The sequence below is a fragment of the Delphinapterus leucas genome, chromosome 3, assembly GCF_059928025.1.
Source record: "Delphinapterus leucas isolate spDelLeu-1000000601 "Yukka" chromosome 3, BTC_Dleu_Yukka2, whole genome shotgun sequence".
Classification (NCBI taxonomy): domain Eukaryota; kingdom Metazoa; phylum Chordata; class Mammalia; order Artiodactyla; family Monodontidae; genus Delphinapterus; species Delphinapterus leucas.
The window spans coordinates 30,366,641-30,394,199 of NC_143131.1; the positions used below are offsets into that span (position 1 = coordinate 30,366,641).

The 27,559-nt window shown below is 43.9% G+C and overlaps 1 protein-coding gene across 1 annotated transcript in view; it reads right to left on the minus strand.

Annotated features, from left to right (window-relative positions):
- PRLR (prolactin receptor) overlaps positions 1 to 27,559 on the minus strand; it is a 173,858-nt gene that overhangs the window by 15,606 nt on the left and 130,693 nt on the right. The window contains exons 3-7 of the mRNA XM_022599461.2: positions 11,447 to 11,559; positions 8,442 to 8,574; positions 6,866 to 7,035; positions 2,418 to 2,587; positions 868 to 1,009 (exon numbers count right to left, since the gene is read on the minus strand). Of these exons, the coding sequence (XP_022455169.1) occupies positions 868 to 1,009; positions 2,418 to 2,587; positions 6,866 to 7,035; positions 8,442 to 8,574; positions 11,447 to 11,516 (685 nt within the window). The 5' untranslated portion in view covers positions 11,517 to 11,559. The remainder of the gene's footprint in view (positions 1 to 867; positions 1,010 to 2,417; positions 2,588 to 6,865; positions 7,036 to 8,441; positions 8,575 to 11,446; positions 11,560 to 27,559) is intronic.

Here is a 27,559-nt window from a genome sequence, read left to right on the forward strand (position 1 = left end):
AAGATGAGGAACTGAGACTGTAAGAGTGGTTTACCCAGAGGCATGTAGCTATAAAGTTGTAGTCTGGGATTTGAACCCAGGGCTTCTGCTTTTATTTAGTAAGAGCCAGGGATGGACTGGATGCACACTCTTATGGCCTGTAATGCGGTGCTCTTTCCAGTATGTCAATGCAAGCCCTGATACTTTGGCCAGGCAAGTTGTCACAAGAGCTAGGTTTCGCCATGCAGTTCTGGGCAAGACTTCTAACTCCACTGACCTTTAGTTTCCTCCCTTTCAGTTCCTAATGGCAATTTTGTTCTCTCTGAATACTTGAGATGGTTGGGAGGAACAAACAAGGTAAAGACTTTGTAAACTGTAAAGTACTTGGAAATGCAAATGATTCATTCCCTGTAGAATGCCAGCCACCATGTTTAATGGCACTTAAAGAATTGGGTGCCTTTTATACACTGTTCCTTGACTAAGAGACCAACATGTAATTGTCTTCAAGGACTGAAAATCAATTCATGCTTTTCAGATGGGCTAGTGCCTTACAAATTTTGGGAGAACTAGATGATGACCTTGAATGATAGGAATGGGGCAGATGGGGAGGGCGGAATGACTGACCATCAAGCCCTCTGAGACATTTCAAGCCCATGACTGCAGACTTATCCTAGAAACTGGTCCTCACTGACAGTGACCCAGGGAGCAATGCTGTACTTACAAATGTCTTTGTGTTGAGTGGAGAGATGATAAACTCACCTCTACTCATTCTTCTGGCTAAGACTCAAAATAGTTTCTCTGTTAGTAGTTACTACATACAAATTTACCAAACTCATTCTATTTAAAAAATATTTAGGAGTATAAGCAAAAGGGAGCCAAGACACTCACCATTAGGTATCGGGATGGAGCTCTCTGGGCTCCACTCACTCCAGAATCCATGATCTGGCTTGCAGTGAACCTGAACAAGGTATTTCTGCCCTGGATATAAGCTGAGAATCTTAAACTGAGTCTGCTGCCCAGCGAAATGAGTCTAAGGGAGACCAAGGAAAACAGAAGTCACTCTGACTTGTGTTATGAAGAAAGAGACTTTTTCTTTAGGCAGTAAACTATTGGAGGAGTGAGACCAAATGATCACACTTAGTAAATACCCTGTTCACACCATTCCACCCTCTCAGCCCAGCCCTTTCTCCTGTTAAATACTGCTCACACAAAAACCAACAGGCTTTCTATCTCTCCATTGGGAACTCTACTTCAGAAAGACAAATGTTCTGCTCCCTACACCTTGCTTTCTAAATTCTACATTATGGAAGGTGACTAGTTAATAAAATTGGAAAATTATTCTTTTCTAAACTCTAATAAAATAATTGATTCAAGGATCATTCACTGATGTAAAGCCACTAGGTGGAAGAGAACTGGGAATTCATGAACACTGAAGAAATTGTGCACAAATTAAACATGACTTTACAATCAAGGGATCAAGATGTGATCTCCCCGATCCAGGGGCCACTTTTAACATCATTTATGGTAGGTTGACCAGATGGTCTTTGTTTCCTGATATGATGGAATATGAAGCATATATATCACCTCTGAAGTTTTCTTACCAAAAATTGTTCACCTGGAATCTGATCAAGTCTTTAGATCTAATGTCTGGTTACAGGAAATATGGGGGCATAGAAATTGGTTAAATGACCTCACAAAGAACTAATCAGACAAATGCAGAAGGTGGGGCATTCTATGTGACAAGTGGCCCAGCCTCCTGAGCACGTTGAGAGTGAAGGGATATATCAGCCAGCCACAGTGAGTGATCCTGGAGTGGATTCTGGTTTGAACAAACCAGCTGTTAAAAATATTTTTGAATCAATTGGGGGAATTAAAACATGGACTGACCATTAAATGATATTAAGGGATTCAAAAAGATGATATTAAGGAATTTCAATTAATTTTCTACATGTGATCCTATTATTTAGGCTATATTTGGAAATATTCCCTTTTTAAAAGAGACATATACTAAACTATTTAAGAGTAGATTATCATAATGCCTATAATTTATTGTACTATTTGCTTACAATGAAGTATTTTAAAGTGAATAAAAATGCCATTAGCCGTGGACTGGTTACACTGAAATTTTTTCCTCCCACTTAGTGCCATTTAAGTACTCTCACAGATGTTAGATCTAAGATATCCTGAGGGAGGTGGGTCGAAAACTTGGCAGAAGTGGCTGTTCAGTTGCAAGGAGCTAGTCATGGGAGAGCTGTAAAGATGAGCCCCCATCCATCCCAGTGGAGGGGAGAAGGCCCTTCCACACATGGGTGGGTAACATCAGCATCAGGAAGGCAACGTGGTGGCCCAATAATTAGGGGGCATGACCTATTCTCAGTTGGAGTACTTCATCTTTGCCAAAGGACAGGGTTCCCTCCAAAAGCTTCCGGTTGACTCACCTCCCACTCAGCTGCCTTCTCAGGTTTTAATCGAATTTCATACTGGAGTGTGAGCCAACCAGATCTTACATCAACCAGGGTGGGTGGAAACCATTTTATCCACAGATATGGTTTTCTGTCTTCTGGCTGTTTTAATTCCAAAGTCAGGTTCACAGGAGGGTCTGGTTCAACTGTAGATATGAAAGAAACTCCATATTTAGTCAAATATGGGTATTTGAATCCAGAACTATATGACTTAGAGGCAGATCTCTCTATCTTTTTTATCTCCATGGTTATGAGACACTTGGTATTTGATGTCAGGTTCCTTTAAGTACAGGTCTGTGAACGCCTCCTTAAGAGTGAGGTGCCTAGACCATACTCCCCAAAGGAATCTACAGATTTAGTGTGACACCTATCAAATTACCCATGACATTTTTCACAGAAGTAGAACAAATAATCCTAAAATTTATATGGAACCATAAAAGACCCAGAATTGCCAAAGCAATCCTGAGGAAAAATAACAAAGCAGGAGGCATAACCCTCCCAGACTTCAGACAATACTACAAAGCTACAGTAATCAAAACAGTCTGGTATTGGCACAAAAACGGACATATGGATCAATGGAACAGAATAGAGAGTCCAGAAATAAACCCACACACCTATGGTCAATTAATCTTCAACAAGGGAGGCAAGAATATACAGTGGAGAAAAGACAATCTCTTCAGCAAGTGGTGTTGGGAAAGTTGGACAGCCACATGTAAATCAATGAAGTTAGAACACTCCCTCATACCATGCACAAAAATAAACTCAAAATGGGTTAAAGACAAATATAAGACATGACACCATAAAACTTTCAGAAGAGAAAGTAGGCAAAACATTCTCTGACATAAATCGTACAAATGTTTTCTTAGGTCCGTCTACCAAGGCAATAGAAATAAAAGCAAAAATAAACAAATGGGACCTAATCAAACTTACAAGCTTTTGCACTGCAAAGGAAACCATATACAAAATGAAACGACAACGTACAGAATGGGAGGAAATACTTGCAAATGATGCAAACAACAAGGGCTTAATTTCCGAAATATACAAACAGCTCATACAATTCAATATCAAAAAAAAAAACAAAACAAATAACACAAAGCAATTGAAAAATGGGCAAAAGACCTAAATAGACATTTCTCCAAAGAAGAAATACAGATGGCCAACAGGCACACGAAAAAATGCTCAACATCGCAAATTATTAGAGAAATGCAAATCAAAACTACAATGAGGTGTCACCTCACACCGGTCAGAATGGCCATCATTAAAAAATCTACAAATAACAAATGCTGGAGAGGGTGTGGAGAAAAGGGAACTCTCCTACACAGTTGGTGGGAATGTAAATTGGTGCAGCCACCATGGAAAACTGAATGGAGGTTCCTCAAAAATCTAAAAATAGGGTTGCCATATGGTCCAGCAATCCCACTCCTGGGCATATATCCAGTCAAAACTATAATTCAAAAAGAAACATGCACCTCTATGTTCATAGCAGCACTATTCACAATAGCCAAGACATGGAAACAACCTAAGTGTCCATCAACAGATGAATGGATAAAGAAGATGTGAGACACACACACACACACACACACACACACACACACACACACACTGGAATACTACTCAGCCATAAAAAATAATGAAATAATGCCTAGAGATTATCATACTAAGTGAAGTAAGTCAGAAAGAGAAAGACAAATACCATATGATATTACTTGTATGTGGAATCTAAAATATGATACAAATGAACTTATCTACGAAACAGACTCATAGACATACAGAACAGACTTGTGGTTGCCAAGAAGGAAGGGGGGTGGCAGAGAGATGGAGTGGGAGTTTGGGATTAGGAGATGCAAACTCATATATCGAGTGGGTAAACAACATGGTCCTACTGTATAGCACAGGGGACTATACTCAGTATACTGTGATAAACCATAATGGAAAAGAACATGAAAAAAAACACATATATATATACATGTATCACTGAATCACTTTGCTGTACAGCAGAAATTAACACAACATTGTAAATCAGCTATACTTCAATAAGATAAATTTAAAAGAAGAGTGAGGGTCCTAGGGTGCTAGCTTGCCTTACCCTAGTCTCAGCCCCGCTGGCCAGTCCCATTTTCTCCATTCATTTCTTACCTCCTCAAATCAGTCTCCACTACAGGTGAGGCCAGAGTGAGCGTAACTCTAGCGGGCTTGGCATTACACCCTACACTTGCCTAAAAAAAATAGCTTTAGAAAATTTGCCACTAATCCTAATGCTTGTATGTTACTAAGTAAATACCTAAGAAAGATTGTTTTATATGGCCTTACTAAATAAATATCAGTTATTTAATATACGTTTTAATTTGAACACAAGACTGAGAAATGCTGATCAAAACATCTTTGTACAAAGGTGCAAGTAAAATGTTCAAGATGAATCCTTGAAAGCAAAGTTTCTCAACCTCAGCATTATGTGTATTTTGGACCAGATAATTCTTTGTGGTAGGGGCCTTCCTGAGCACTGTAGGACGTTAGCAGCATCTCTGGCCTCTCCCCATTAGAGGCCCTCTCTCCCTGTGTTGCAAGCTTCAGAAATATTTCCCGCCATTGCCAAGTACCCTATGGGAGGCAGAGAGTACCCAGCTGAGAATCACGTTTCGAGTGTCTTCAGCATAGCTAAATATTTCTCAGTGACAACAGTGAAATCTGTTTCTGAGAGATTATGTGCCAGTATCTTGTACTGCAGGTTATCACTGGATGAGATTCAAGTTGGTAGACTTTACTGTGGTTAAAACTGCGTTGTAAATGAACTTCTGTGGCCTGTCACCAACACGGTATGCTGCGGGGTTATATGAGAATCCCATGAACACTTCTTTCATTATTTTGAAAAGTATGGCCCAACACATTCTTTCACCAGAGAATTTGTTTTCCAGAGTCACTATGAATTGGATCCATTCATTCATTTCACTTTTTAAACATACTACTTTTCTTTAGTGATCCCATTTTTGTTTTTGTGGATAATCTTCATTACAGCAGTTGTGCATTTCAGAGCTTCTCTTGCTTTCACTGTTTTGACCTTAAATATTTTAACACTTGAGGGCAGAATATTTGAGGACAAGGACATTTAAGCAAGAAACTACGCAAATGGAATTATTTGGTGTTTAGCATTTTAAAGACTTCATATCTCAAGTAAATTTATATGAATGGAATTTATTTTATTCCTACTTGTCAGTGGGGTTACTTTTTGATTTTCTTAAGCTAAGATCAAATTCTGTTTCCATCCCCATGCTCATTGCAATAATTTGCTGGGGAGAGACAGAATTCAAATGGGTACCAGTTGATGTTGCAAGCTTTTCTAGTTTTTAAGGATCAATCACTGATAACACGCCAATGGGATGACATACAGCCCGATACTTGAGAGTCCTAGCCTGATTTTCCTTGTCGGTTGGTGTTAGGTAAGTCAGGAAGACTTGGGTGACCTTGAACTTAATTAGCTACTCCTTAGGTTAGCTAAGGCCAAGTCATCTCTTGTGGGCAGAGCAGTTTGGAGCAATTCCTGTGGGTGGAGAAGCAGATGAGACTCTTCTAAGAGCTGCTACTCCATGAAGCAGCTCTGTCTTTCAGGGAGAGAAATCTCAGAAAAGAAATCCCAGCTTGCCAAGAGAGAAGGGGACATCGGTCGCAGGGGGAGGGCTGGAGAGAAGGATTGATAAGGGAAGCTAAGTAGAACATTCCTGTTGGGTGCAAGGGGATGGGAAGAAGGGTCAAAGGAAGGCATAAGGATTTTACTGTCTTACCATCATAAATAAAAATTGGTTTACTCAGCCATAAAAAAGAATGAAATAATGCCATTTACAGCGATATGGATGGACCTAGTGATTATCATACTGAGTGAAGTAAGTCAGACGGAGAAAGACAAGTATTATATGATATCACTTATTATGGAATCTAAAAAAAGGATACAAATGAACTTATTTACAAAACAGAAATAGAGTCACAGAGGTAGACAACAAACTTATGGTTACCAAGGGGGAAGGAGGGGGAGGGATAGATTGGGAGATTGGGATTGACATATACACACTACTATATATAAAATAGGTAACTAATAAGGACCTACTGTATAGCACAGGAAGCTCTACTCAATACTCTGTAATGACCTATATGGGAAAAGAATCTTAAAAAGAGTGGATATATGTATATGTATAACTGATTCACTTTGCTGTACACCTGAAACTAACACAACATTGTAGATCAACTAGACTCCAATAAAAATTAATTAAATCTAAAAAATTGGTTTAAAACACTCAGTTGGCAAGGATGGTGTGAATTTTCTCATCTTTCTTTATGGGAATCTATCCATAAGCCAAGAAGACTCAAACTGAGTTTGACTATTGGTAGATTCATATTGGAGTAACAAATTCCTCACCAATCACCCTTCCCCTTACCTATGTAAGTCACGTCCACGTAACGTGGATCCGAGGAACTGCTTCCCATCTGGTTCGTGGCGTTTACTGTGATGATGTATATCGTCCATATGGAGGTGTGCTTCTTGTTAAAGTAGCAGGAGTTGGGACCACCAGTTTTGTAGTCCGGACATTCATGGGTGAATGTCTCTCTGCAACGAGTAATATATTAGGAGTCAGTAAGAAAGTGATAAAAAGAGTCTAGTTTTTTCTTAATAGATCAATACCACTGGATTTTGGGGAACAGGCATCCCAGATGCAAAAACCAGAGCTGAAGAAGGTCTCCCCAAGTTCTTCTGTCCTGCCCATGTCAGCTGGGGGTGACAAAGGGAAGAGAGTGCTGGAGAATGGGTGGCAGGGTCACATCAGAGCCCCAGTGACTCTGTTTCTCACCAACCCTTCCTGTCTACGGGTTGCTGTGGGCTTTGTGATATATGCCCCCTGCCAATGAACACTTGAGTTTTCTGTGGCCAATGCACCGCTTTCCTCAGGGAACCACCATTGGGTCATCTCAGGACACTGGGACTTTCCCCTGCACATACACACGGGGTGGGGGTAATGCACGAGGCAACATTTATTGCACATATGTTTTGAATTACATTTCATTAAAAAAGATTAAAGGGAATACAAGCTGCAGGGTATTTCCAATTACACTAAGTCAGCCACAGAGAAAAGTGCCTCTGAAAGGAGATATTTCAGCCCCAAGAGGCTCCTTAGACTGCTCACATTTAGACTTGGGGGCCTCCACGCAAGACTCACCACAGAGGTGTGCAGGCGTATTCCACTTTGCTCGCCACTTTGAGTCCCTGAGATCTGTTTGCCTGACACCCCTTTGGGTCCCAGAAGGGATGGCAGCTTTGTGTACCACTGAGTCCTGTCACTGGGAAGTGAGCCAGCTGTTTCTACTAGTAAATCTTTTCTTCACTGGGGAAGGATACAGCCGTCCCTGGATTTCCAGGAGGGTCTCATTGTAACTGTGACGAACTCCTTGCCCAGAGATCACCCTGTTTACTCTGCACTGCAATTTTAGCTCCCAATATGTCTTCTGGGAGATCATGGGTCCATGGATTTCCTAAGGAAAACACCTCATCTTCCTTTTCTTGTAGGGCTTGTTATTTTCTTGCACAAGAATCAAGTTCGAAAAGCTAATGTACCACGGTTGTCAAAGATTACATGATAATACTCTTAGGTTACAAAAGTAATGATTACAAAAAATGATAAATGGCACAAGGTTGATAGATAAGCATCTGCAATTAACTAGCACTTAGGAAACACTTATACGTGACCTTGGGCTACGGCCTAAACTTAGGACAGGCAATGAGAGCATTGCTGGATTGTGTTGCCGAGGTGGTGGCTGAGCTTATGCGCGTGAGGGAGCTCGGCAGGGACATTAAGAGGAAGACGTGGAAGCGTATGTTTGATTCCCTTCCTCCAGTAGCAGGAGTCTTATCGGTGTCCGTTCAGGGAAGCGTGGCAATTAACCCAGAGTCAGTGTTCCTGTGGCCTGGAGAGTGAGGACATCCAGGTGCGCTTTGCTAGGAGAGAAGAAAACGCTTACCCTTCCTTGTGGTAAGTCAGCGTGTAACTGGTAGGTAATCCTCCGTCTGCCCCAGGCTTCCACCAGCAGGTGAATGTTTCCTTTTCGGGAGAACGACATTTAAAGATCTCAGGTTTTCCAGGAGGTGACTGTCCTAGAAAAAGCCAGAAGCCACTGGCGTCAATATTAAGGTCTGTTCAACTCTCTGACCATTTTGCTGGTGACAGAAGCAGACTGATGGGGCCAGGCCAGTGATGAGGTCTCGGCGGGAGTAGGCCTAGGGGTGGAGGGCTCAGAAGTGCCAAGGTGTCAACATCCAGCAACACTCCTCTGTGGGCTGCGCTGAAGTTGGCAGGACTCAGAGAGAGAGCTTTGCGGTGGGGGGGTGTGTGTGTGCGTGTGCGCGCGCGCGTACTGTGAGATGGAGATACTACACTACTGGAGATACTACACTACTACACCATGTAGTTTCAACAACAGTGAGCATCAAGAGTGCTAGGGATACATATGGACTGAGAAAGAGGATGTGGCCCTTCTATAATCCCATGGAGTCTATGGAGCGGATACACACCCACAGCCCCATAAAAAGAATTCTTCCCCAGGCACAAGCATCCTGTGGTCATTTGCTAATCCAATGCTCTCTGGACCTCTCCCCTCTGGCTCACTAACCACCATCTTTCTGCCATTTCCACACAATGAACCCAGCTCTCTTCTCTTGTTCTTTCACTGTATCACCGAGGCTCCTCCTTGAGCTGCTTCCTCCCCATCTTCTCTGTCCCTTCCTTTTCCCCTTCACTATTCCTTGATTCCATTCTTTTTTTTTTTTGCGGCATGCAGGCCTCTCACTCTTGTGGCCTCTACCGTTGCGGAACACAGGCTCCGGACGCGCAGGCTCAGCGGCCATGGCTCACGGGCCCAGCCGCCCGCGGCATGTGGGATCTTCCCGGACCGGGGCACGAACCCGTGTCCCCTGCATCAGCAGGTGGACTCTCAACCACTGCGCCACCAGGGAAGCCCTCCATTCAGATTTGACCTCCGATTCAGCATCACAGGCTGGCTCCCCATCCTCCCTGCCTCCATTTCCTAATTTGGGTTTTTGGTCCCTTTTCCCTTATATTTCTCCCTCTCCCCCTGGGTCTTTATGGGTAGGAGGCATGGCAGCTCCTACAGGTGGCTGCTCTTGCGGTTACTAGCTACCATCATTATCTAGGAGCTGTACTTAGTCCCAGCTGGAAGCTAGCAGGGCTGAAAGAGCTGATGTGGAAAACCCAATGCCAAGTGGATGAAGGTTTTGAGTTCCCTAATCCCCAAAGCTCTTGGTGAGCTGGCTCCCTCTTCTACTCCTTGTCTGTCAGGTCCAAAGAGGGAAACAGTGGCCCTGATGCTGCTGGGCTGGGGGCCCCATCCACAGCGAGCCACGTAACCCCAGTTGGTGTTTAGTTCAGGAAATCAGGAGCAGAGAGAAGAGCTTCCAGGTGGTGGTCCCTCAGCCTCTGGGGCTTCTCTGTTTTCTGCCACACTTGCCCTTCACCCCTCACGCTGGCTCCCGGGTAGAACTGCTAGCAGGTCAGAAAGAGCAAGTTTGGAGGAGAACACAGGTGGGAAGACAGGGCACTAGGCAAAACCGCTGGAAAGAACTGAATGGAATGGGACGATGCGGTGCACAGGCTGGGGCCGAGGTCACCAGGCTGTGTGTCAGCCGGAGCCCAGCCACCTCCCAGCCCCCCGAAAACGGTCCACGCCAGACAGCCTGGGGCCAGCTCTGCCAATGTTTGTAATGTTGCTGTCCTCTAGGGAACATTTCTTCAGGGTAATTTCACAGGATGAAGCGATCTTTTGTTTGTTTGTTGTTGTGGCTATAGGGAGGAGTATGTGAGGTAGAAAGGAAAGTTTACTTTTAAAAAAGCACAAAACTTATGGCTCAATAATGGGCATATTTAGAAACCAATTAAGGCCACTGTTGATTATTTGAATACTTAAAATTTCCTTATGGATTATACTGATCTCTGCAGTCCTTTTTCTCTGAAAGCTTCTCTCTCTCACATTTCACTGGTTATTAATAGTACCTGGAGGAAGCTCAAGAGAGGAGGGTAAAGTTGTGAAATTATAATTAGTTAAATGTTTCTTTCACCCGCTTTAGAGGAGATGGTTACAATGAATGGACTGTCTCACTATCCCTGTAAAATGCACACCAACACAGGAACAACCACAGAGGCACCACACAGGCACACACACACACACACACGCTCAAATAGAGCCCATATCAGAAGCACACCCACATACCACAGAGGAGTAATATACACAGGTGCATACTTGTAGAAGTATACACCGGTACACACACAGGTACATACACAGAAATATACACCCACAAATGTGTACACAGACAGGTATACCCAGAGAAGCATTTGCAATCAGGCACATATAGGGAAGTTAAGATATACACAGGTATACAAAAGTATACACACCCAGAAATACGCAGTGGTAGATACACTGAAATGTACACACACAGGCTCACACACTCTAGTCTAGTTGTGAATTTCATTTCCCCATAACAGAGTTGGCTCTATACCCATTTCCCACCATGTAACAGCAATCCCCTTATAACTCTTTACAGGTTTTCAAAGATTTTTCTCACACACCTTTTCATCTGAGGTGGAAGAAACATCACTATTCTCACTTTGAAAATGTATAAATCCAGAGAGGTTAGGTAATTGGCTCAAGGTTGCACAGCTAGTAAGGGACAGAACCTGAACTGAAACTTTGGTCTGTTGTTGGTAGAGCTCTTTCCCTGCGCTCCCAGAATGAGGATGGAAGTCAGAGCATAGTGACAGGATTTTGCATTAATTGCATTCATTCTTTTGCATTCGTTTTAATCCCCAAAATATTGTAAATAATTTAATAGCAGCAAATGACATGGACATTTTCATTTCTCGTAACTGCATTGCAAGAGGACTGTGATGGATTCTCCCCTCCTCTCATATAAACACCCCAGGGAATGAAAGAGAATAGGACAGTCTCTTACTTACCATTCAGAAGGTTGGTGTTGAGAAACAGTAGCAAAATGAAAACCACTGTGGATGCCACATTTTCCTTCATGTTGGCTCCCTTCTCTTTCCACAGGAAATGGATCAGAGGTTCACTGAAAGAGAAGGCACAGGCAACTTTTTTGAAACGACAGTCGGTTAGGCACATGCACCACTTTACTCTGGGTGTTTGCAACTGATTCTTGCTCCTTGCTGAACGTGAATAACAAAACAGGAGGAAAGGAATGTAGGAAAATGTGACAAGGATGGCTTGGCTCAGAAGCATCGCTGCACACATGCTGGGAAAAATGCCACCACCAGAGGTCATCAGATGACAACGTTCAAGGGCAGCCCAGCCACAGCTGGCTCTTTGCACACACCCCCAGGAAAAATTGTTCTCTTTGCACCCCACAGTCACTTAACGATAGATCACCTGTTTTACGTGACATAGATTGTAGTCCCTACAAAAGAATTGTTCTGGGAGGTCTTTGATCCTCCAGCCAAAATTAAGCCTGGCTGAAAAAGTCAGTGCATTCAGTTTAACTCCAACCTGGCCTCACGGATGCCACCAAGTAAGGGGGGCTTCGCCTGAAGGTTCAGGTTGAGAAGACTCTGGAAGCCTTCTGGGCTATGGGCATGGCTGTGAACGATGCAGTGAACTCTAGTGAACCTCCACATGGTTCCTTTCTCCCCTTTGGAAAAACCCCATAAACAAGAAATGACAAATCCCAGTAATAATTCAAGTCCCTTGGGTTTGAAGAATTAAGCAAATTTTGAACCTGCAGGGGTTGAGAGTTTTGAGAAATTTATTATTATATTATTATTTTTACCCTTGGAACAACTTTTAAAGCCTCTAAATGTTCTTCTAAGAAAAAAGGATTTTTAAAGACATTTGGAAAAGGCTCATTAGTCTTTTTGGACTCCACACAACTCTCAGAAAACAATAGATTTGATGAAGTAAGTGTAAATTCTTGGAAACCCATGGCTTACATTTTCCCTTTAAAATTTATGGGTTTTTTTAAATCAGGGGAAGGGCATCCAGGGGCAAGGCTGCCCGTCTAGGGACGTTGGAAATGACTGAGTGCTGTTTGACGAGCCCTGAAAAGACCAGCCTTCCTTTGTCCATTCCTCCTGGTCAGAGGGCGGATCACCATCTGCCAGCCTCACACCACCTAACAGACAACTTCTTCAAGCCTTCCACCTGCAACTACTCCCTCTGCGATGTACTCGGAAATAGAAATCTTAGTGACAGTAGAGGTTCGGTGCACACAGGCGCCATCAGGCGACTCTCTCATAACTGGAGCTCCTGGGTCAGTAACAACTCCTGTGAAGTAGCCAGTATCCTGTTCTTTGGGAACCTTCTAGTTGCTTTTTCAGGATTCTTTTTGAATATCCTCCCAGGTTACACGTTCTAAGCCACCTGCTCTATCTAACCCCTCAGGGTCATCTAATTAAACCAAGATGCTAAAGGCTCATAATGGGTTTCAAGTCATTCCTCCTATGTATGGAACACTTACCATGGGCCAGGCATTGTGCTGAGTGTCTTTTAAAAAATTTTTTTCGGCTGTGCTACGCAGCATGTGGGATCTTAGTTCCCTGACCAGGGATCGAACCCGCACCCCCTGCATTGGAAGGGCAGAGTCTTAACCACTGGACCGCCAGGAAAGTCCCTGCGCTGAGTGTCTTAATCATCCAGATTGCACTGAGCCCTCACAATACCCCTGTGCGTAGCATGGGCTATTACAATCCCCCCTTTTTTAAATTTAATTTTTATTTTATATGGGAGTAGGTTCATTTACAGTGCTGTTTCAGGTGTACAACAAAGTGGTTCAGTTATACATATACATATATCCACTCTATTTCAGATTCTTTTCCCGTATAGGTTGTGACAGAATATTGGACAGAGTTCCCTGTGCTATACAGTAGGTTCTTGTTGATTATCAATTTTATACATAGTAGTGTGTATATGTTTATCCCAGCCTCCTAATTTACCCCTCCCCCCAACCTTTCCCCTTTGGTAACCATAAGTTTGTTTTCTAAGTCTATGAGTCTGTTTCCTTTTTGTAAATAAGTTCATTTGTATCATTTTTAAAGATTCCACATGTGAGTGATATCATCTGATATTTGTCTTTCTCCGTTACCACCCCTTTTAACAGAAGAGGAAATGGAAGTGTAGAAAGGCGTAGTAAATTGTCAGTCACGTGCCATTGGGAGAGAGGAATCTGGCAAATCTGAGAGCGTCTGATGAACCATCCTCATTTGTGGACAGTGTGTGATGAACGTGCAATTATTCCCCATTCTGTGGGGGAGACCACAGTGACTGAGTCAAGGTGAATAGCACCCCAGCCTCGAACGGGTGTGGAGTCAACAGAGCCAAGGCTCAGCGAGCTCAACCGCCATACTTGTGCCTGAGGATCTCAAACACTGCTGTTCTCCCTAATCCAGCTTCACTGGATCCATCTAGACCTGAAAGAGTTTTTTTGTCCTAAAGATCTGATCTCAGCCTGGCTTGGGGATGGGAATTCTACCTACTGGCTGAAGAAGCTCTATAATATCCTTTTATTGAAACTTCCCTTCTCTTTTTGCATCAAAATACTTGAGATCAACTGCTATAAATCACACCTTTTGGGCGAGGTCACGTGCTAACTAGACAGCTCTTCCAAATCAGGGCTCCACGTGTTTTGAAAAAGAAATGCCTGGATGGGGAGCAGGGTGGAGCAGGCAGGAGCAGACACTTTCATCACTTATGCTTCCTGGTATGCTGGTCCAGCCTCAAAGAAACTCTCCTAAATAAAGTTTTCCGATAAAAATGCTTTCAGGAAGCATTTTATAAACTAAAAAGAAATGAGCTCCTCTGGGATTTCCTAAGGTATCCTGGAATCTGTTGACTAGCCACGGGTAGTTTCTGACGCCTTGAAACCCCCATGTCAGGGAATTGGACACACTCATAGTGGTCTCATTACTGTGTTTCAATATATAATGATTCCCAACCCAACCTGCAACTGACTCTCCAGCAGGGTAAACACAGTGGGGTAAGTAAACCTTCAGAGAGAAAGATAACCTCAACTGCCCACTTTGCTGTGCTGACTGTTAACCTGACCATCTATTGTGGTCTCTCCCCACACTAGGCATACCTCCTGCTGTCCACTGATCATTTTTATGGCTGGTGGACATGAGGCTGGGGATAAACTTGGTTTTTGTCTCAGACTAAAAATAGAGTTACAGTATGATCCAGCAATCCCACCCTTGGGCATATATCCGGAAAGGACAACAATTCTAATTCGAAAAGATACATGCACCCCAATGTTCACAGCAGCACTATTTACAACAGCCAAGACATGGAAGCAACCTAAATGTCCATCAACAGATGAATGGATAAAGAAGATGTGGTGTATATATACAGTGGAATATTACTCAGCCGTAAAAAAGAATGAAACAATGCCATTTGCAGCAATGTGGATGGACCTAGAGATTATCATACTAAGTGAAGTAAGTCAGACAAAGACAAATATAATATGATATAACTTACATGTGGAATCTAAAAATGTTGATACAAATTAACTTATTTACAAAACAGAAACAGGCTCACAGACATGGAAAACAAACTTATGGTTACCAAAGGGGAAGGTCGGGGGGAGGGATAAATTAGGAGGTTGGGCTTAACAGATACCACTATACATAAACAACAAGATCCTACTGTATAGCACAGGGAACTATATTCAATACCTTGTAATAACCTATAATGGAAAAGAATCCAAAAATGAATATTATTTGGGTCAGGTACTATATTCAGATCTGAAGTCTGACTCACTTTGCTGTTTGCTGTACACCAGAAACTAACACAACATTGTAAACCAACTATACTTCAATAGAAAAAGTGTAAATAACTTAAAAAAATTTGTTTTTGTCTCTCTGAGTCAACTCCCCCGTTGCAGCAGGATCTTGGTCAAGATTATTCACCCTAAGTGGGGCTGGAGCATCTGAAGAGCGTCCACAGACCGCTTTTAGTGGTGGTTATAGTGGTAAATGGCTCCAAATACTTGGAGTCCAACTAGGAAAAAGTTAGCCCTGTACTCCCACCAGAGGACAGTTATCTTGGTTTCACTCCTCTGCTCCCCTAGTGTGACTGTGGTTTAAAAATGCAAAAATTAAAACTGAAAAGCAGGTCCGTAGCAAGTCAGCAGCCTCCACGCCTTGCCCATGACAAACTGTCTTAGCTTCCTCGCTTCTGAATCCTCAGAGACCCTCCCATCTTTATGCTCCTCAGTAATCTTATTCAAATATGCCTTCTCACGGTGCTATGTCCCACTCTGGTATGACCCCACAAACCCTCTTCTTCCTCACCTTGCTCTGCATTAATGCTCATCCGGTTCAGATTCTCTATCCAAACGCTTCCCTTCATCACTCTTTTCCTTTAAGCCAAGTCTCATCTACACAGGCCAAGAGTTGAGAAAGCAGGGGCAGGACAAGAGTGGAGACGCAGATGTAGAGAATGGACTTGAGGACACGGGGAGGGGGAAGGGTAAGCTGGGACGAGGTGAGAGAGTGGCATGGACATGTATACACCACCAAATGTGAACTGGATAGCTAGTGGGAAGCAGCTGCATGGCACAGGGAGATCAGCTCCGTGCTTTGTGACCACCTAGAGGGGTGGGATAGGGAGGGTGGGAGGGAGACGCAAGGAGGAGATATGGAGATATATGTATACGTATAGCTGAGTCACTTTGTTATACAGCAGAAACTAACACACCATTGTAAAGCAATTATACGCCAATAAAGATGTTAAAAAAATATAACAGACCTGAGCTTTCACCCTTTACCCCCTGGTAGACTTTATCTGCATATGCTGGCTCATCCAGGCCCCGAGACAATCCCAAACGCCAGAAATCTCAGCCCTACCATTTTGTGGGACTTGCTCCCAAGACCTGGTGCCAGGTGGTCTTGAAGTGAATGCAATTCTCACCTTGTCTTGCCTCATCTGCTACTGTTGCCCCAATGCTCTACTCAGACTTTGACTCAGTTTCCCTGACTCTAGAAATGAGCCTAGCGTGCTGGGCAGGGATTCTGAGGACCTACCTATCTCTTGGAAGCCCAATTCCCATGGATAAGCAGGGCCCCATCCAAGATTTGAATTTCTTTAAAGAATGTCACACATGTGAAATGCACAAATCATAAATATTCTGCTCAATGAATTATCACAAAGTGAATATGTCTATGTTACCATCAGGTCAAGAAATAGAACACTAATAGCATCCCAGAAATCTCCCTGGTGCCTCCCCCCAATCTCTACCCACCCTTCCCAAGATGAACCACTCTTCTGACTTAACACTGCAGATTAATTTTGCTTACTTTTGGACTTTATAGAAATAGAATCATACAATATGCATTTTTTGAGTGGGTGTGTCTGGCTTCTTTCATTTCACATTGTTGTATGATTCAATCTTGTTGTTACATGGACTCATACAAAATTCATTTTCACTTCACCTCATTCATCTTCATTCATATTACATTGAATGAAAGACCATAATTTATTTCCTCATTCTACTCTTGATGGACATTTGAGGGTTCCAGTTTTTGGTAAACTTTGGATTTTGCTAAGATCGATCAAGACTCCGATGGCAGGGGAGCCCTGCACACCTCATACCCACTTTGCGCTCCTCCCCAATTTTCAGTTCTCTACCATCAATGGTTAGGACACCACCTGCCATACCTCCTGACTATAAATGCAAATTAAGTTCCAAATGCCTGTCTGGTCCTAAAAATGCAAACAATCTCATTTCTTGCAAACAAATTTGAAATACATTCACCCATTGTTTGAAATGTTGGGGATTGTGTTACCTGCTCCCTTTGGGGTCTGCTGGGTTGGTGTCCTCTGCCCTCTGGGTCTCCTTACCTGTTGCTCCACCTGTTAGATGGCCTGAGGCTAAAAAAGCAGGGCCAGAACCCCACAGGTACCTTTTGACTTCCAGGAATCTGGCATGTCTTTCCAATATAGAATGCTAATATTTAGTTTGGAAAGCAGAGGACATAATCTGCTAAGGGTGGGGAGAGCAGCAGGAAGGATTAGCTATTTCACACCAGGCTCAAGATTAAGGCCGTTTGACAAGCTCTGCCCCAAATCAATGGTCAATGACTGTAGAGAGAATAAGTGAATCACTGAAGTCTTAAAGTTGAAAAAGCAGAACAAGAATCTAAGATAGGGGATGCTAATCCGCACGCAGAAGAACTGGTCCTGTGCTAGTATTGTCAGACACTGGACTTGGAGCCAGTTCAGCGTTCTGTCTTTGACAGGGGAATCTGAAGAGGTTTTCAGGATAACATGGCAGCCACTCCTGAATGCAGACATTGAATGCTGCGGATACAGTGCTAGGAGAACCCTGGCCTGAGGGTGGGGAGGTGAAGGTCCTAACTCTTCCTGCGTTGCATGAAAACATGTGCCCACAGCACTGAAGTGTTTATCTGTCCATAGCCCAGAAATCATAGTTACACATTTGTTTGTGAAATTTCACAGCAGGACGTTTGCTCATATGTCATCCATTATTATTTTTCTTTTCTTTTCTTTTCTTTTTTTTATCACTGCAGTGATCAAGTTTACATTTTATTGCTTCTCAAACAGGTTGCCTTCTCATTCCCTGTCCTGAGATATCCTTTGGTGGGAAACATCTGGCACTTTCCATAAGGGAATCACTTCTATGTAAAACGACCATCCCAGTCGAACCCAGCAGTTTAGTCAGAACATCATGGCTGTGTGGATGTTACTAGAAATAGTAGAGAGACAGTTAGAAAATGTCCACCTCTGATTCCAGACACCCCCTGCCTCCTCTCGTGTGAATCCCAGAACTTCTCGAACTTCTTGAAGACTCTCTATCTGTGAAAATGCATTCAAGCAGAGGGAGTATGCTGTGCATGACCACAGCTGTGTGATGTAAGAGGTACGCAATTAGCAGAGATTGGATTTGTCCAAACTGGAGCCAAATCAGGGTTGGTACTGCACCTGGGGACTTACATAGAAAGATCTCCTGGCCGCTAACCTAATCGGGATAAATCGCTCATGGTGATGTATGTGCCTTTGCACGGGAGTCACTTTAATAAAACAGGACACTGAATGCTTCCGCACGGCTGGAGGCATCGCTTCCAAATCCAATTACACCAACTCCTCTCACTGGCCGCCAACATCCCAGCAGCATCTTTGCTCTCAGAGAGGCTTATTTTCACTCAGCCTCCTGGGCTTGAAGGCAAGAATAGGAACTGGGTGAGTTTCAATTTTCCCCAGTCAGTGCACACTTCAGACAGATGGTGGAAATTGCCCTTTGGCCTGATTTTCAGAGGAACTAGTTCCTCATAAGACCATCAATTAAAAAAATCCACAGGGCTTCCCTGGTGGCACAGTGGTGGAGAGTCCACCTGCTGATGCAGGGGACACAGGTTCGTGCCCTGGTCCGGGAAGATCCCACATGCCGCGGAACGGCTGGGCCCTTGAGCCATGGCCGCTGGGCCTGCGCGTCCGGAGCCTGTGCTCCACAGCGGGAGAGGCCACAGCAGTGAGAGGCCCGCATACCAGAAAAAAAAAAAAAAATCCACAAATTGTACATTAAGTTTTGCAGTTTACAAAGCTTTTCCAGACTCCAGTGGTTTTCAGTCCAGGATTCACATTAGAACCATGTAGGGAACTTCTTAAATGAACAAACTCCTATGTCTTGCAAGAGGTTCTGATTGATTCAGAATTGGGTCCACTGGCACATGGACATTTTAACAAAGCCCTCCAGATGATTTCAATGTAAAGTCAGGGCCGGGAACCACTGATGCCACCTAACACATATAATGTCTCTGCTTGGAGGCTTCCCTCCATGGGAGAGGAAACCGAGGCTCAGAGAGGTAGCTGGCTTTGCCCACCATCACACAGCTCAGCCAGCACAGCAGAAATGGGAATCCAGTCTTTAGACTGGGAGTCCTGCCTCAAATTAACGACAACACCAAAGACAAAATGACAAAACATTTACACGGTGATCTGTAGTGTTTAAAGCACTTTCACATCATGGCCATATTTTATTCTTACAATAACCCTGTGCAGAGGCAGGAAAGCTATTATTGTTCCTACTACTACGTCAGGGCTCCCATGTCAAAGATGAGGAAACGGAAGCCCAAGGGGGTAAGTGGTTTAAACCAACAAGCTTATCTTAAAAACCTCCAGTGTGCTCGGAACTGCGTGGTGATAAAATCAGCAAGCCCTCGTGTAGGACACACTACATGCCAGGCACTGAGATGTAAGTTCTATGAATATGTCCATTTTACAGATGAGGACACTGGAGCCCAGACAGGCTCCATGAGTTGTCTGAGGTCACACAGCTAGTGAGCAGTGTATGGAGGGAGAGGAACTCTGCAGCTGGGCTCCATGATCTGGGTTGTTAACCACCATGCTTTGCACTTCTGATGGCTACAAAGGAGTAGTGGCCCCTACCTTCAAGAACCTCCAACGCACAGAACCCAGCCCAGCCATGGCTTGGTGGACAGGTCAGAGGACCTTGGGACCACGGGTTCTGAGCCAACTAAGGCATCCCTCTTTCTGATAAAGGGCTCTCTCAGCACACTCTCCCTTCCCAAAGTCGGCTCTGATACAGGGTGCTGAGGGGATCTAGGTATGGTCCTTCAATAGCAGTGGATGTTCCTCGGGCACTGCTTCTAGAGTCTGTTCTGGGCACCACTGCCCATCCCAGATACAACGGGTCAAAATTTTTGGAGGGTGGGACCTAGGAAGGGGCATTTTTTAAATTAAAAAATGTTATTGGCATATAATTGTGCAGCATTAGCTAAAACCTCTATCAAGTCACATAACAATCATTTCTGTGATGGGAACAATTAAGATCTAGTCGCCTAGAAACTTTGAAGTTTATAATACATTGTTGTCTGTAATGCCTACGCTCTGCATGAGATCTCCAGGGCTTATTTATCTACTGATTGCAAGCTGGTACTAGAAGGGGCGTTTTTAACAAGCACTTAGGTGATTCTTAAGGAGCCCTGATTATAGCATAAAGGACTAGGCAAGGCAGCTACTGGTTAGGAGGCAGGATTGGATCCGCCTCCATCCTCTGGGCCTGGAAAGGGCATTTTCCTAAAAGGACTGCCCTGAGCTGAGGGTTCCTTGTGAGGAGGGCTACGAGGTCAAGGGCACTCTCCCCGGGGGTGTAGGTCTATACCAGGGAGCAACTGTTACATTTTCAAGGAATGTTGTAAGCCAGCGGGCTTCCTGTTGGTAGCTTGAAATCAGCTGTAGTGGGAGTACTTCTGTGGTGGGAATTGGCAAATGCTATAAATCAGAATGTTTCTTTCTTCTTTTTTTTTCTCCTGGAAGAGCAGTTGTTAAACTTTGACCAGCATACCCCTCTCTCCACCTCTCTGGGCTCGGCGTCCCCCCATGGAAGAGGAGGACTTGGGGGCAGTTGAAACTTTCAGGCCAGCTTAATGCAGGCTTGCAGGGAGCCCTTTCTGACTGGGGGAGACCTCGTGAACCCAGGATCCCTTCCCTCCTCCCTTTCCTCTCATCTGCCTCCCTCTCTGTGCTGACTTAACCCGGCCTTCCTCGGGGTCCTGGTCAGACTCCCCCCATTGCTGCCTCTGTTTGTTGAGGCTGCAAGGTTATTATTTTGCTCCTTCCTGTTGACAACTGCATCGGAGGTTAGCGGGACCTCCAATTGCTTAACACGTTAGCTTTCTAGATATGGTACGCAACACCAGAATCAAACAAACGAACCCCCCGTAACCGTAAGCTAAAAACTCGGCTCACCTTGACCCTCGTAAGTGCACCTCTCACAGTAGCCTGGCGCTTCTGTGATAGAACATTTTCAGTGTGTGTCTATTCACCCAGCCCGGAGAGTGCCCTGACCTGCCTGCCACAGCTTTCCATAGCTGGGGCCACTTGAGCTCCACCTGCAGGCTCTGGGCACAATACCCACGCAGTGAGAGAAGCCCAGGGAAGGTTTGCATCGGGTCCTGTTCTGTTCCTGGTGCTGGAATCCTGCGTGGTCAACTGTTAAGACCCCATTTCTTCCATAACAGGCCCTTCAGGCCCTGGTTCTCTGCTCAGTGCCCAGATCAGTGGCTGACTCCTAGGGCCAGCCCGCATCCCCGTATTCTGTTGGCCCCAGCATCTATGGTGTGTGGCTGGACCGTCTTTCTGAATGCCTGGCAGAATTCCCAGATGCTGCCTCCTTACAGCTCAGCTTGTCGCCTGACCCCTTCTGTCTTGCGCTGTCCCTCTCATTGTCGACTCTCCTGCTCTTCTTGGGAGGAATGATAGGTTTCAAGGTCCTGGCCCCTTCTCATCCTGGTCCGTCTCATTCTTAGAGAGCAGTAAAGCGCCCCTCTGCATTCTTCTTTTTCTAATAAGTTTATTTATTTATTTATTTATGGCTGCATTGGGTCTTCGTTGCTGCACGCGGGCTTTCTCTAGTTGCAGTGAGTGGGGTCTCCTCTTCGTTGCAGTGCGCGGGCTTCTCATTGCGGTGTCTTCTCTTGTTGCGGAGCACGGGTTCTAGATGTGCAGGCTTCAGTAGTTGTGGCTCGCGGGATCGGTAGTTGTGGCTCACGGGCTCTAGGGCGCAGGCTCAGTAGTTGTGGTTCGCGGGCTCTAGAGCACAGGCTCAGTAGTTGTGGCGCACGGGCTTAGTTGCTGCGTGGCATGTGGGATCTTCCCGGACCAGGGCTCGAACCCATGTCCCCTGCATTGGCAGGCGGATTCTTAACCACTGTGCCACCAGGGGAGTCCCCTGAAGTCCCCCTCTGCATTCTTCATATCAACCAGGTTTAATCTCTGCACGCTTCCGAAGGTTTCACACCTTCTCATTTACCCATTTTGCTCAGTAATTCTATTATCTGTCTGTTTTCACATCTGGCTCACCTCCCTGTCAAAATATGCTCAGACTCGTCTAACATGCATGTGCTGGCACACAGACTAATAATAACAGCCCAGATCAGCCCCCTTCCTCCCACCCTGCAGCCCAGAGCAGGTGAACAATTGCTACCATGTGACTCCTGCACATTCCCAGAAAAATCCCTCGGCCATTTAAAGAGATCATGGGTGTGTCCTCTTCCACCTTGGAGGAAATTCATTGGTGAAATTGGAAGTGGCAGCGGCCACGTGATGGAGGAAGAGCATCTGGACTCAACCAGAAGATCAGCTTGAATTATGCCAGGGGAGGGCGGGCCTGGCCAGGTCTGAGTAATAAGGTAACTTATTTTTTTTTTTCCTGTTTCACCAGGATACTTAAATATGGTTGAGTATTCATTCATTCATTTATCAAATATTAATATTTATCTCCTTCACCTTCTTCAGGCCATTGCTTAAATGTCACCTTATCAGCAAGATCTTCGTTGACCACTGTCTTCAAACCCCATCTCCAGCACTGCTCCACACTCTTCATCCCCCACCCCACTTTACTGTTCTTCACAGCTCATACCATCAACTGACCCGTGATATTTTTCCTCATTTGTTTTGTTGATGGTGTGTTTCCCTCCGCTAGTCTGTAAGCTCCATTAGAGCAGAGACTATGCAGGACAGTGCCTAGGGCAGTGGCCTAAATCCCAGTCATCTCAGAATGTTCAGTTTTGTCTATGTTCTGGAAAACATGTCATGTCTTTACTGAAACAATGTCTGCCCCTTCCAGAGGAAATTGGTTTCCTTGCTCCCCTAAAATTGTATCATATCAGCAACTAGCTAATCCATGGTGCTGGAATCCTCCCATTTCTCCTCCCTTCAGAGTATTTAAGAAGAGAGATTTTGGAGCCAAATTATCTGAGTTGGAATCCTGTTCTGTCATTTACTAGATGTGTGATCACAGGTAACTTACTTCTCTGTGCCTTAGTTTCCTCATCTGTAAAATGGGAATAATGCACGGATCAACCTCACAGAACTAGGATGAAGATCCAGAGAGTTGGTATCGGTAATGGGCTTAAGATAGTGCCCAGTCTACAATGAAGACTATATAAATGTTTGTTAAATTTCCTCCATTCTCCCATTGCTGACTGCTTCTCCCTCCTAACTCTCTCCTACCCAAGAACTTTCCACAGTGGAAGAACTAAGAACTAAGGTAGAGTGGAATCCTTTCTATGGGAAATGTTGCCATTAGAATTTCAGTGGAGGCAATGGGGGTGTGAGCAGATTGGATTATAGTCCCCAACTCTTTGCTCCCTCCCAGTCAGAGGATTCCATACCCCCATACATTGTCATTAGACACACTGGTGTAAACAAAGAAGAACAAAGAGTTTGCTCACTCCCCAACTCTACAAAGATGAAGTTGTCAGCCACTGCAGTGCACCCTAAGAGGAATAGAGGATGAAAAATGGGATGAGGCACTTGGTTTTGGAAAAACAGCCCCTTGGATAGTTGGATGCACAGATCGGGGAGAATTTTAATGAACCCAGATTCTTGCATCTTCCCACACGTAGAAGAGCAAAAAAATCATTAACTTGAGATATCCATTCTTGTGACCAGCAGTAATCTTTTTTTTTTTCAATTTTTATTGAAATATAGTTGGTTGATTTACAATGTTGTGTTAGTTTCAGGTGTATAGAAATGTGATTCAGTTAAATCTATCTATCTATCTATCTATCTTAGATTCTTTTCCATTATAGGTTATTACAAGATATAAGTATAGTTGCCTGTGCTATAGAGTAGGCCTTTGTTGTCGGTTATCTGTTTTATATATAGTAGTGTGTGCATTTCAGCATTAATCTTTTACAAGATGTATACTGAATTGCATGTATTTCCTAGCCAAGAATCATATATAAACTCTCTCCTCCTTTACCTCTTCAGAAAGGTTCCCTCCAAGCTACTGAGGGGCTGTCTCCCTGGTTTTAGTCCTCAGTAAGGTCCTTGAATAAAACTTAAACTCACAACTCTTATGCTGTGCGTTTTTCTTTAAGGCTTCCCATGCGCCCTGAGGGTGGAGTACACATCTCATCTCAGTGAATTTGGACTTGGCCACATGAAAAACTCTAGTCAATGGAATGTGAGTGGTTGTGATTGTTTTTGCTGTATCCAAACAGAGCCTTAAATACAATTGCATGGTATTGTATTTATTGGCTGAGGCCTTCCTGCTCTTGTTCTCCATATGTCCTCCGGATGTGCCACATGGTACCTACTCCCTCCATCTGGGTTCCAGAATGAGAAAACAGGTGGAGCCCAGATAAGCTCAGCTGAGTCCAGCCAATCCCAGCAGAGCCACAGCCAACCTGCTGCTGAGCCACAGTCCTTACGTAAAGTGAGCAAAAGGGAAATGTGTTGTCAGCCACTGAGAGAGCACCATTTGTTACCACTGCAGAGCTGACTAATCCAGGGCAAGAGCAGTAGGAGGAGAACATATGTCTCACAAGACTGTTCAAACGAGATTATTTTTTCACAGAGGGATCTCTGTGTGTGTTATATATGTGTCTGTGAATGTGCTGTTCATCCAAACACAAAACAACTTAAATAATCATCACTCTTACATTGGTAACAACCTGGTCTACTATGTATATTTCCATTTCTAGAAATGTGGTCTTGGGAAGTGAGAAGGGAAGTTAAAAATAAAATTAAAAACAATAAATTGTTGACCAACTGGCATTACCTCTCTGGCTCCCTGGTTATTTGTCTCAAGAGGAAATGAACAGCAGGAGTTCTAGAATCATGGCATTTTGGATATGAAAGGAGCCAAAAGACATGGAAGGATTCTGATCCAACCTCTCCCTTTTACAGGTTGGGCAACTAAGGCCTGGAGAGATGAAGTGCTTTGGCCAAGTACCTGATGGGAGAATCTTTAGAGCACTGAGAGCGGGCTGTGTGAACATCTGAGAAAGTTGCAATATCTAAGAAGAAATTCTCAAGAATGTGTCGAAAGCATTTTTCCTCTCTAATTCCTTCTTTTTTCTACATCTTGGTTAGAATTCTGGGAGACCACAGGGGTAGCAAAAGCTTCTAGTGTCCGTCAGAATTTGGTTCTCCTTTTCCTTCTGGGCAGAGAGTTCAAGTTTGCTTCATGGGCTCTCCTGTAGTTAGAGGCAGGTGAAGGAGTTGGGGCCTCTGAAAGTGGGCAGAAATTATGTACTTTTCGTCTAGTCCTGGTCTGTAAGATATTCACACATTCTCTCTCTCTCTCTCTGATCCATTACTGATGATAAAATGGAAGACTTCAGTCGTACGGGCTTAGTACAGCCCATAGATGGAAGGGTCCTGCGTCCTCTTCTGATGCCCACCGGACTGGGACATGGGTGAGAAACAAATTTTGGTTGTTAAGCTTCTGAGACAGAGAGAGGTTGGGTGTTATAATGACTAGCCTTACCTAGATGACTAATCCAGGGATAATCCAGAGACAATCAGTGCAGCTTAGTTTCGATGGTAACTACTGTATTTAACCAAGTAGAAGAGCTGTAAATAAGAAGGAAGCCCCTGACATCTGGCCCACTGCCACTGTTCCTTCTTGAATACCATCATCCAAGTCTCCGAGTAACCTGTGCCTTGCTTCCTCTGCATTTTCAGCCCCACACGCTGTCACATTCATACGTGTCCACAGGTGTTCAACAACACTTGTTGATGGCTGACTGACTACTTTTATAAAGCCATACACAATATATGATTTTGATTCACAGATCCATTGAAAGAGCACTTGACTTGAGCTCTACAATACATTCTTCCCATTAAGCAATAGGCCCTCCATATTACTGAGGGCTATGTTCTGAGACCTTATGGATTCTTCCAATAAAGCTGCTTGTGTTCATCAATTCGAACTCTAGGACAGATGGGGGACAAAGCCAACTGAGATGTGGTTGCTGGATAAGTGAGCTTTGAATAGCGATGCACTTGTGTAGCCCAAAGTAAGACAACAGCACTTAGAAAAAGAGAATATAATATGCTTAACACCTTAAAACGTAAGTGCTATTGTCAATTATAAAAGAATCCCTCTATAGATTTCTTAATAAGTCCACCATCCTATTAGTGTATATTAACAACCAGTAGGCCTAACTCCCAATTGGTTGCTAGGTTTCCTGTGTCAGTGCATTTGCACATGGAAATAGAAAGGCCCACGCAAACGTCTGCGTATTTGGCTACCGTGACATTGGCCTGGCAGAACCCAGTAAATCATCGTTGACTCACTGCTTTACAATAATAGCATCACCTCTTTGTGCAACGTGTAGTTGATGGTGTGTCTTCCAGACAACCCTCTCTGAGATTACCAAGGAAAAAAAAAGATTAGGAAGTCCGTATCTAAAAGCTTAGTCAATTTCTCCTTATCTTTGTAAACATTCTTGTAATATTATCCATAATGATTTTTCATCCTTGGCCTGGCAGACATCCCATACCATGCTTCTCAACTCAGCTTCAGAGACAGAAATTAATTTTAATATTACGACAAGAACAATATAATTTGGAAGGGAAGTTTGCTGCTTTGCTGATACCTCCAGTTCTGTCAATTACCAACTTATTTACGAGTCAAAATATAAGTGGCTTGGGATGCTTTTATGGGAGTGCCTCAGCAGAGGGACTGATCTGCACCTGGATGTCTGGAATGCCTTTCTGAATGTCCTTGATTGCTTAAAAAACTAAAAATAGAACTACCATATGACCCAGCAATCCCACTACTGGGCATATACCCTGAGAAAACCATAATTCAAAAAGAGTCATGTACCACAATGTTCATTGCAGCTCTATTTACAACAGCCAGGACATGGAAGCAACCTAAGTGTCCATCGACAGATGAATGGATAAAGAAGATGTGGCACATACATACAATGGAATATTAATCAGCCATAAAAAGATACGAAATTGAGTTATTAGTAGTGAGGTGGATGGATCTAGAGTCTGTCATACAGAGTGAAGTAAGTCAGAAAGAGAAAAACAAATACCGTATGCTAACACATACATATGGAATATAAATATAAATATATATGGAATATATATATGGAATCTAAAAAAAAACTGGTTCTGATGAACCTAGGGGCAGGACAGAAATAAAGACGCGGACATAGAGAATGGATTTGAGGACACAGGGAGCAGGAAGGGTAAGCTGGGACAAAGTGAGAGAGTGGCATGGACATATAGACACTACCAAATGTAAAATAGATACTAGTGGGAAGCAGCCGCATAGC